Source organism: Ornithorhynchus anatinus, chromosome 7 (genome assembly GCF_004115215.2).
Source record: "Ornithorhynchus anatinus isolate Pmale09 chromosome 7, mOrnAna1.pri.v4, whole genome shotgun sequence".
NCBI classification, from domain to species: domain Eukaryota; kingdom Metazoa; phylum Chordata; class Mammalia; order Monotremata; family Ornithorhynchidae; genus Ornithorhynchus; species Ornithorhynchus anatinus.
The window spans coordinates 49,002,662-49,013,833 of NC_041734.1; the positions used below are offsets into that span (position 1 = coordinate 49,002,662).

Sequence of the window (11,172 nt, forward strand, 5' to 3'; positions counted from 1 at the left end):
TCCTCCGTGCAGAGCCCTGGCCCTTCCAAGCGCTTAGTACAGTGCTCTGCACAGCGTGAGCGCCCCATCCGTACTAATGAATGAATGAATGAATGCCTAAGCCCTCAGAAAGGGCAATTCCGCAGCCAACAGAGGCCCTCAAAGCCCCACGACGGGCACACAGTTCCCCACCCGGGGGGGGGGGGGGAGGGGAGGGCCCCGGGGAGCGGAGGGTTAAAAAGGAAAAAAAAAAAAAAAACAACCCAGGCCAGCCCGCCCTGTGATTGACAGGTGGGCCCCCTCCCCCCCCCCCCCCGCGGGGCCGGGGCGCGCGCCATTGGCCGCGGGGCCTCGCGCCCGGCAGCCAATGGGAGGGCGCCGTCCACGAGCGGGGCCGCGTGTCCCGCGCTCCCATTGGCTGAAAGTTCCTGTGGGAAAGAAAGTTGGGGAAGTTTCACACGAGCCGTTCGCGTGCGGCCCCGCCTATAAATAGCGGCGGCCAGGGCCGCGGACGGCCGACGGGGGGGGACAGCGGGCCCGCCTGCCTGCCTGCCTCCCTCCCTGCCCGCCCGGGGACGGGGAAAAGGAAAAAAAGGAAAAAAAGGAAAAAAAGGCAAAAAAGGCAAAAAAGGCAAAAAAAGGCAGGCAGGGATCCCCTCCCCCCCCCCCCATCCCCCTGCCCTCCCCCTCTCCTCGGTCCTGGAATCCCCTCCCTTCTCCCCAAGGAGCCTCCTGGAAGTGCGCTGCCTCTCTCCTCCGCGAAACGCTCCGCCGGCCGCCCCGCCCCCCCCCCCCCCCTCCCTCCCTCCGATGAAGCCCCGAGGACCGTAAAACTCGCCGGCCTTGGGGAGGAGCGGCGCTGCGTCTGGTTTTTCCTCTCCGTTATTCCGAGGGACGGAAGATGCCGGCCGACGTGATGGAGAAAAACTCCTCCTCCCCCGTGGCCGCCACCCCGGCCAGCGGCAACACGACGCCCGATAAGCCCAAGACCGCGTCGGAGCACAGGAAGGTAAATCCCTTCATTCCGTCGTACGCCTTGGGGCGCCTACTACGTGCCGAGCGCTGTGCCGAGCGCTCGGAACGGACAGATCGGCAGCAGAGAGACACCGTCCCCGCCCATCGACGGGCTCGCACCCATCTGCCCTTTCCGAGCGCTTAGTACGGTGCCCCGCGCGCGGTGGGCGCTCAGTAGATAACTGCTGCATCGCGCGGTGGGCGCTCAGTAGATAACTGCTGAATACTAGGGAACGAGAAGGTCGATCCCTCTTTCTCTCGACCGCCCTTCGGAGGTCCACTCGAGGGAGGCCCTCCTGTTGGGTGAGGAGAAGCGGGGCGGGGAGGCCGAGGTCACGGGTGCGAATCCCGCCGAGGCCGCCGAGCAGCTGGGGCACCGTGGGCGGGTCACTTCGCTGGGCCTCAGTGAGCTCATCTGGAAAACGGGGATTGACGGGGAGCCTCAAGGGGGCCAACCTGATGACCCCCCCCCCCCCCCCCGCCCGCGGCCCGGCGCTCAGAACAGTGCACCGCACCGAGTAGGCGCTTAACAAGTACCACGTCATTAGTAGTATTCGTCCCGCGTCCCCGTGAGGTCAGACCGGGGCTCATCGGCCACTCTCTCCTTCCTTTGCAGTCGTCCAAGCCCATCATGGAGAAAAGAAGAAGAGCCAGAATTAACGAGAGTCTCAGCCAGCTCAAGACACTGATCTTGGATGCGCTGAAGAAAGATGTGAGGGCGTTGGATTTAACGCTTTGCTCGGATAGTGGAGGGGATCATTCCAAATTAGTATTATTATTATGATTATCCTATCGGGCAGGAAGCGGGGAGGGGGGGGGAGACGGGACGGGACGGAAAGGTCCAGACACACTATTCGGTAGGAATAGTTAGAACTGCCAGAAAGGTGCGGCCTCTTCCACCCGAGAGTCTCCTCCTTTTCACGGTGGGGGCTGCTTCGAAGGGGAGGGACCGAGGCGGAGTCGTCCCCCTTATTCATTCATTCATTCATTCAGGACTATGTATTGAGCGCCTACCGGGTGCAGAGCACTGGACTAAGCGCTTGGAACGGGACCGAATCGGCAACAGATCGAGACAGTCCCTCAGGCAACTTTTAGGCATTCTAAAAGCTCCAGTTCCCTGTATTGCTTCGAGGTGGCCAGGTTTTCATTCCCCTTTTCCCCTTACCCCTTTAGAGTTCGAGGCATTCCAAACTGGAGAAGGCTGATATTCTGGAAATGACGGTCAAACACCTCCGGAACCTGCAGAGAGCTCAGATGACTGGTGAGTGTCTTTTTGATTTTTTTTTTCTTTCTTTCCTTCCCCCAACTCCATCCCTCCTATTCCTCATTTTTTTGCGGTGATTTCTTCCAGACTTCCGTCTGTGGTCATGAATGGCATTCGGCTACATTTTACTGTCTTGGCTCCTTCTGCCTTTCCCACGGTCTGGGGCTTATTTATAGCCGCGACTTCGAGTTGTTACTGTTCCGGAAAAGGAGGGAGGTGGAAGGGGGGAGGGGGGAGTGTGGCGGGTGGGGAGAGGGAGAATGGAAGCCGGGGGGCGAGGCAGGATATCAGATAATCAGAACCAGGGGGTCCGGCTTTGCCACTAGGCTTTTCACGGGGTCGCGGAGAACCTGGAGGCGATCTGGGCGGGAAAAAGGGTTTAGGGCGGTTTTAATCCCTCAAAATGGGGAGGGGGGGAGGAGGGAGAGGGAGGGGAAAGGTAAAGAAGCAAAAGTTGGGGGGAGGGGAAAGGGAGAGAAGCAAAGTTGGGGGTGGGGAGAGGCAGGGAGGGGGGAGGGGGGAAGGTAAACAAATTTAGGGGGGAGGGGAAAGGGAGAGAAGCAAAATGGGGCGGGGGGGAGGCAGGAAAGGGGGAGGGGAAAGGGAGAGAAGCAAAATGGGGGGGGGAGGCAGGAAGGGGAGAGAGGGAAGGGAGAGAAGCAAAGTGTGGGGGGGGAGGCAGGAAAGGGGAGAGAAGAATGGGAGAGGAGCAAAATTGGGGGGGAGGCAGGAAAGGGGAGAGAAGAATGGGAGAGGAGCAAAATTGGGGGGGAGGCAGGAAAGGGGAGAGAAGAATGGGAGAGGAGCAAAATTGGGGGGGGGGGGAGGCAGGAAGGGGGAGGGGAAAGGGAGAGAAGCCAAAGTGTGGGGGGGAGGCAGGAAAGGGGAGAGAGGAAAGGGAGAGAAGCAAAGTGTGGGGGAGGGGAAAGGGAGAGAAGTAAAGTTGGGGGAGAAGGCAGGAAGGGGGAAGGGAGAGAAGCCAAGTTGGAGGGAGGCAGGAAAGGGGGAGTGGGAAAGGGGGAGAAGGGAGGAAGGGCGGTTTTAATCCTTCAAAATGGGGAGGGGGGAGGCCGGAGAGGGAGGGGAAAGAAGCAAGGTTGGGGGGAGGGGAAAGGGAGAGAAGCCAAATTGGGTAGAGGGGAGATCACTTGAGGAGCAGGTAGCGAATAAAGCTTATGGCCGCGTGCCGGCGGTCGTTTTTGAGCCGGTAATTGACTTGGCGATCCCCCTTTTTTTCTCCCCTCCCTCCCTCCCTCCCTCCGCAGCCGCTCTGAGCTCGGACCCGACGGTGCTGGGCAAGTACCGGGCGGGCTTCAGCGAGTGCATGAACGAAGTCACCCGCTTCCTGTCCACGTGCGAGGGGGTCAACACCGAGGTCCGCACCCGCCTGCTGGGCCACCTGGCCAGCTGCATGACCCAGATCAACGCCATGAACTACCCGGCGCAGCCTCACCCGGCCCTGCCCGGGGCCCTGCCCGGGACCCTGCCCGCGGCCCTGCCCGCGGCCCTGCCCGGGGCCCTGCCCGCGGCCCTGCCCGCGGCCGGCGTCCCGCACGCTCCCTTCGGGCAGCCCCTGGTACAGATCCCCGGGGGCGCGGCGGCCCCCGGCGGCGGGGGCGGCGGGGGCGGCGGGGGCGGCGGAGGGGGCCCCGTCCCCTGCAAACTGGGCAGCCCGGCCCTGGAGGCCGGGAAGATGTTCGGGGGCTTCCAGGTGGTGCCCGCCCCGGACGGCCAGTTCGCCTTCCTCATCCCCAACGCGGCCTTTGCGCACAACGGACCCGTCCTCCCCCTCTACACCAACACCGGGCTCAGTTCCGGGGGGCCCAACGCCGCCTCTCCCTCCGGCGCCCCGTCGTCGGTCACCGCGGACTCCGTGTGGAGGCCCTGGTGAACAGTAGCGCTCCCCCCCCCCCCCACCCCTTCCCCTCCACACACTAAAACAGGGACAAAGACTTTCTTTTTTTAGAGAGAGGGACTCTTCCCGTCAGGTTCTTGGGGTGGTGTCTTTTCCTAAAAAGTTACCTTTTTATGTAGAGGGCTGTATGAAGTGACTGACCATGCACTATATTTGTATATATTTTATATGTTCATATTGGATTGCGCCTTTGTATTATAAAAGTTCAGACGACGTTTCGTTTTTTACACGAGATTTCTTTTTTACGTGATGCCAAAGACGTTTGAAAATGCTCTTAAACGGCTTCCTTTTGGGAAGTTTTATTTGAAAATTAATAAAAAGAAAGACTTCGGATTTGTGTGTTCCCGATCACGTGACTTCGCCCCAGGAAGGATTATGGGGGTGGGATTCGCAGTTTCTCTCGTCGGCATCGTCGTCGGCCAGCATCGACACCGTTTTCTACCGTATGCAGAGCGCTGCGTCGGGCGCTTGGGAGTGTCCAAGTAAAAAGAAAGAATCCGTCTCTGATCTTGGAGAGTTTGAACTCGTGAGGAGAGACAAAGGAACGTAAACTGCCAAATAAACCGCCGTTGGGTAGCGTGGAGGAAATGGTTGGCTTCGTGTTGGTTAGAACTAACCCTTCTCAGCTCCTGATTCCATGCATCCAAAATAGTGCGCATTTGAGATGTGTCCTTTGAAATAAGACAGAAAATCGTTGGCTTTATCTTTGTTAGAAAGCCCTGCCAAGATTGATCCCTCGATCGAGATGTGGTCAGGATTTGACCACATCATCATTTGATAAGTTCCTCTGACGATTTAAGTCTTCCTTGGTCCCCGGTGTATAAGGAAACAAGCTTCCGCAGGAGGGACACCAATTCCTTACTACTGCATTTAAAGGCATAATGTAATGCTTTAATCGCTGCTAAGTGTCCAAAAAGCGGGCAGTGAGATCTATTACCACTCTTGCGATTCTAACCCCCGTGAGATCGTTGAATGACGGTTTTCAAAATGGTAAAAAAAAAAAAAGCTTCCCACAATTTCTGCCCTTTCACGACTTGGATGCGATTTGGTGTCAATTAGTTAATCCTCGGATTGAACTGGCGTACTTTTGATCTGAAGATCCCGAAGGTTTTCCATGTCCCTGTTCCCCTCTCCAAGCAAGCTTAAAAGGTCAATAGATTCCTTCAGCTAGTATGATGGCCAGCTCTTTGGAACCCTAAATCAAGGGGGACCCAGATGATTAATGCTAGGCTTGTGCTTTTGATAAGTTTCAGCGCTGTGTTTTAATATAGAAAACATGTGGGTTGTCGGTTTGGCACTTCCACAGACTATCTTCTCCTTATAATACAAGCGGCAAGCGACCCCTTTGACTTGGTCATGCCCCATTTCCAGGCAAGATGTGGGCTGGAGATAGAAGCAAACGGCCCGTCTCGGGTTTCGGCTCACATAACCCTCCTTAACAAGTCCTAACTCAAAGCGGACAGCTTTAAACTGTGCCAGGATCTGCAGGGAATTTCTTCCAAATCCCACCACAAAGGCTTGTCAGATTTCGTCTGGATTGGCCAGGTGCTTGACTGCATCCAGGTGTTGGGGAAATGAAAACCACAAGGAGTGCGAGACCAGACACATCAACCCTGCTGTGGGTCTGGGAGAAAGAACCCCTCCTCCCCAAGCCCCCTGTCCTGTCCTCTCTCCCTCCCTCCCTCCCTCCCTTCTTCCCTCCCTCTCTTCTTCCCTCCTCAGAATGGCTTTTGGGAGGAGGAGGAGGAGGAGGAGGCACAAGGGATCAATCTTTGCAGGGCTTTCTAACAAAGATAAAGCCAACGATTTTCTGTCTTATTTCAAAGGACATACAAAGGCTTAGCCCTCCTCCGCCTCCTTTGCAACTCTTTCCCACACCCCAGAACTGAGCATCCAGCATAGCAGAAGAGAGCTGGCAGGGAGCAATCATTTTCCCCCTTTTCAAATACCTTTTGCCCTAATCTCTGTAGCTGCCCTATGTCTGGCTAAAAAAGCATCTTAAAGGGCAACATGAAAAGCCTTAGGAATCCACATGGCTAAATTTTAGTTTCAGTGGGTTTTTAGCTCTGGAAATGATTAAAAAAAAAAAAATCTCAATATTGGCCCTTACCAGTCTCTCTGCAAATGAAAGGTCTCTCTCCCTTCATCATATCGTCTTTTTCTCTCTTGTTTTTGCACAGAACATTCAAGAACCAATTACACCACTAAGAGCACAGCACCGACTTTGGAATGCTCTGTTTGGTGATCGATTCCCCTTCCCTTGGCCCCTTTCTTCCCTTACCCTCCTCAACCGCCCGAGTTTCTGTTTAAAATATCTGAGGCATCAGAGTTGGATTTTAAATCGTCATTTTTTTTCCTTCAAAATACGCAGAGCCTCACTGCTGGATCTATTTGTCTGACATTTCACTTACCAACTACAGATAAGCTGCTCTGTCTCGCTCTGGGTTGGATGGGATGAAAGCATAGCATCACTACTATCCTCAGGATCAGTACTCGGAAGGTCTTAGTCCTAAATACCTTCTCCAGTGCAGAAAATCAGGAATTGCAGAATGAAAACGAAGTTAGCGGAGCGATTAAAGAGGTCAGAAAGCACATTTTAAATGGCTCAGATCCACGAATCAGAATATCTTTCCATTCAGAATTCTGGAGGAAGAATATTTGGACAAGCCTCCCTCACTCTCTCTTTCTCTCTGTGCAGGCTTTCCACTCTTGAAATAAGTGACTGAAGGAGAGATGAAGTCAACAGTAACTCTATTCTGCCCCCAGGAGGTTTTTTTCCCAAACCACCTTATTTTCCTCTTCCCGGCCTAATTAGGCTGCCTGGGCCAAGCAACACACGGCAAGCCTTTCTTGCCCCGTTTTGAATTCATTCAGTCACATTTATTGAGTGCTTACTGTGTTGTAGAGCATCGAACTAAGTGCTGGGGAGAGTACGATACAACAAGAAACATTCCCTGCCCACCACGAGCTCACAATCTGGAGGGGGCTGAGATAAAAAGCGGTCACCCTACGCTGAATAAAGTTAACCCATTATTCCATTTTTTAAGGCTATCAGGGTAACCTTCTCCCCAGTCCTTTACTTTCACCCCAATCTTTCTGTGGACTTTGGAGCATCCAGCCCCTCACTCGAGAAGTGATTCTGGAGGGAAGAACAGATAATCGATGTCAGTCAGTCAGTCAGTGGTATTTATCCTGAGCACTTAATGTGCGCAGAATACCGTAGTAAGTGCTTGGCAGAGCCCAGTACGGTGGTAGTGCAAGATGTTATCTCCCGTCCACAAGGTGCTTACGGTGTTCAGGGAGAGGCGGCCATTAAAATAGATTAAGGGCAGGAGAAATGGGAAAGCATAAGAACGTTTTCATAAGTACCGGGCTTCGTCCGTAGCGTCAGTCTGAAGGACCGAAGCATCTCCGCTTCACGGATCTGGCCGAGGCACTCGGTCACCTTGCTCCCTCCTACCTCACCTGGTTACTCTCCTATTACACCCCTGCCCCCACACACCTTGCTCCTCTAATGCCAACCTTCTCACTGCACCTCGATCTCATCTAACTCACCTCCAAGCTCTCGCCCACATCCCGCCTGTGGCCTGGAACGCCCTCCCTCTTCACATCCGACAGACGATCACCGTCTGCGCCTTCAAAGCTTCCTCGAAGGCACGTCTTCCCCAAGAGGCCTTCCCTGCCTGAGCCCTCCTTTCCCTTTCTCCCACTCCCTTCTGGGTCGCCTCGACTCGCTCCCTTTGTTCATCGTCCTTCCCGGCCCCTGCGGCCCGTCTGCGTTATTATTACGATCCATACGGAGCTGTGATTTTTCTTTTTCCTATTCCCGTCTGTCTCCCCCTCTAGACCGTAAGCTCACCCTGGGCGGGGAATGTGCCTGTTACATGGTACTCTCCCAAGGGCTTAGTACAGGGCTCCGCACCCGGTAAGCGCTGAATAAATACAGTCGACTGCCTGACCTCTCTCTCTTCCTTACCCCTCCACTCCCCCAGGGCTCTTTGCCACTCGTGTCTTAATTCTGGGTTCAATTGGACATCATCATCATCATCCAAGGAAACCTGTCATTAAAGTCAATTAACTTTTCCCACACTCCTTGTGCCTGTAACAAACCGCTCCTTGCTTCCTCCTTGGCTCTTAAGTGCTACCATATGGTGCAATCTCTCTCCTCTCCCTGTCTCTCCCCCCCCCCCCCCCCGCACCCCCTCTCTTTGCTGCCTTTGATTACAGTGAGACAGCCAAAGCTTTATGATTTAAGCCGAGAGCCCCCCGTATCAAGCCCTGGGCGGCTCTGCGGCCAAGGTGGTTTTTTTTAGCAGGCGAGGCTGCTTTCTGGCAGGAAATGAATAGCTCCCAGATGAGCTCAGGGAACCTGAGAGGTCGTGAGAACGGAGCGAACCTCTTGTGCAGCGGGCGAGCTGCCAGGCACCGGGGGGAAACGAGGGATGGAGCGCGTTTCTGACACACGAATCCACTCCTGCTCCTGCTGACAGGCAGCCGGCAGAGCTCGGGACCTGCCTGCGGCCCGAAGCCCGCAGCTTGCAGCCTGGCTACCATGCACAGTCTCCTCCTCCTCCTCCCCCTCGACCTCCAGGTCAGCCCGCCTCCCAGGCAGCAGGAGCAAAACCACAGGCAGGCCAGCAAGGCCACCCCCAGGGAGGAGGAGGAGGAGGTGGTGGGTGGGTGGGTGATGGGGAGGGGGGAGGGAGGAAGAGGAGGGAGGAGGGGGTTGGTGAGGCTGGTTGGTGGCCGGGCTGTTTTTCCAGCTCCTCTAGGGTCCCCGGCCGCATTTAGGATCGGGGCGAAGCAGGAAAGGGGGAGCGAGCAGCAGGCCGCAGTCTGGGCCCTCGGGCCAGGGATGGGGCTGAATGCCGGAGGGATGGGAGGAGGGGTTGGGCGGGGGGGGGGGGGGGGAGGGTCTTGAGGGGGGCTGGAGTGCTGGCGGTGAGGTGGGGAGGGGGCTGGGGCGGCTGGGGAGATCAGGGGAGGTTGGGGGTGCTGGAAGGGTGAGGAGGGGGCTGGGAAAATCAAGGGAGGTTGGAGGGCTGGAGGGGTGAGGAGGGGGCCGCGAGGGTTGGGGGAGGGGACTGGGGGGGGGGGATCAGGGGAGGTTGGGGGTTCTGGAGGGGTGGGGAGGGGGCTGGGGAAATCAAGGGAGGTTGGGGGGGGCTGGAGGGGTGAGGAGGGGGTTGCGAGAGTGGGGGGAGGGGACTGGGGAGACCAGGGGAGGTTGAGGGTTCTGGAGGGGAGGGGAGGGGCCTGGGGAAATCAAGGGAGGTTGGGAGTGATGGACAGGTGGGCAGGGGGCTGGAAGGGTGGAGGAAGGGGACTGGGGAGATGAGGGGAGGTTGAGGTGTGAGGAGGGGGCTGGAAGGAGGGTGGGGAGGGGATTCCCCCGCCTCTTCCCTCCTCCTTAGATGTCGGAGGCTCCCACCCTGAGCGCTTGGACCCGCCTGGATCCGGCTGCCACCAGAATCGGAAAATTAATCAACCGGAGATTCCGAAACTTCAAAAAAAGATGCCCTTCGGTTTGGAGCCTAAAAAAAAAAAAAAAAAAGGCAGGCACGGAGTTCAACCCCGGAAATAAGCATAGCTTCGTCCAGTGATTTACAATCGGAAAGAGACCCATTACAGTCCAGATTGTACCGGCAAATAGCTGTTTTACTTCCCAGGAATCTAAAATGCGCTTGAAATTTAAAAAGCGAAATCAATAAAGGTTTTGTTTTACAGAATCTCCCTGCGCTTTCCTAGAGCTAGCTTAAAAGAAATCTCAAAAAAAGTTACCTGGTGCGTAGGCGAGGTATGCATTGGTATCACTATTTAAGAGGGAAATCGTGCTTATTTCTACTTAACGGTAGTGATATTTTCACAGTACCTTACTGTAATCTATCAATGAATCTTCTCAGGAATTTAAACGCTGAAATGGTTCCCTAATGACCAGGCAGGTTTAATGCAGCTCTCAAAAGCGACTTTTCCCCTGGGAGAAGCGGAGTCGTTAATCTTATTTTAGTCAATCTTATTTATCTAGAGTCCGCTATGTGGCGAGCACTGTACTAAGCGATTGGGAGAGTACAATAATAATAATAATAATGTCGGTATTTGTTAAGCGCTTACTACGTGCAGAGCACTGTTCTAAGCGCTGGGGGAGATACAGGGTCTTCAGATTGTCCCACCTGAGGCTCACGGTCTCAATCCCCATTTTACAGATGAGGTAACTGAGGCACAGGGAAGTGAGGTGACTTGCCCACAGCTGACAAGTGACAGAGCCGGGATTCGAACCCATGACTTCGGACTCCCAAGCCCGGGCTCTTTCCACTGAGCCACGCTCCTTCCCAGCCAACAGAGTTGAAAGACACGTTCTCTGACCACTTCAAAAATGACAGTGACATCGTCATAAACCCTTACATGTGAGTTTGATGTGTCAAAACAATATCGGATCGGACACAGTTCCTGTCCCACATGAGGCTCACAGTCTAAGAGGGAGGGAGGACAGGCATTTCATACACAGTTGACCGATGAGAAAATCAATCACAGGTATTTACTGAGTGCTCATTCCTCAGTGCGATATAATAAACACCTGGGAGAGTGCAATGGAGTCGACACAATTCCTGTCCTCAAAGATTTTGCAGTTTACCCAGACTGCGGGCTCCTTGTGGGCAGGGAATGTGTCCGATGTTATATCGTACTCTCCCGAGTGCTTAGTACAGTGCGCACAGTAAATCCTCAATAAATACCATAAATAATAATAATGATACAGGGAATGACAGACATTAAAATAAAGAGGAAGATGCAATCGAGGATAAAGATATTTAAGTGCTGTCGGGGTGGAGGTTGGGGTGTTTACTGGGTGAAGAATGTAAGCTCCCTTGTGGGCAGGAAATGTGTCTGTTTATTGTTGTATTCTCCCAGGCACTTAGTACAGTGCTCTGCACGTCGTAAGCGCTCAGTAAATGCAAATGATTGACAAGTGCATAGATGATGCAGTGGGAATGGAAATAGGGTG

The 11,172-nt window shown here is 54.8% G+C and overlaps 1 protein-coding gene and 1 long non-coding RNA gene across 2 annotated transcripts; both read left to right on the forward strand.

The window, feature by feature from the left end:
- Positions 1-679: 679 nt before the first annotated feature.
- On the forward strand, positions 680-4,505 carry HES1 (hes family bHLH transcription factor 1). Its single transcript, XM_029068354.2, has 4 exons — positions 680-988; positions 1,610-1,705; positions 2,167-2,254; positions 3,523-4,505. The coding sequence occupies exons 1-4, from the start codon at positions 881-883 to the stop codon at positions 4,146-4,148; spliced, it is 918 nt and encodes a 305-aa protein (XP_028924187.1). The 5' UTR covers positions 680-880; the 3' UTR covers positions 4,149-4,505.
- A 4,093-nt stretch (positions 4,506-8,598) lies between these two features.
- Positions 8,599-9,901, forward strand: LOC114813163. Its single transcript, XR_003760796.2, has 2 exons — positions 8,599-8,763; positions 9,587-9,901. It is a non-coding gene; the product is annotated as an uncharacterized LOC114813163 (long non-coding RNA).
- The last annotated feature ends 1,271 nt before the right edge of the window (positions 9,902-11,172 follow it).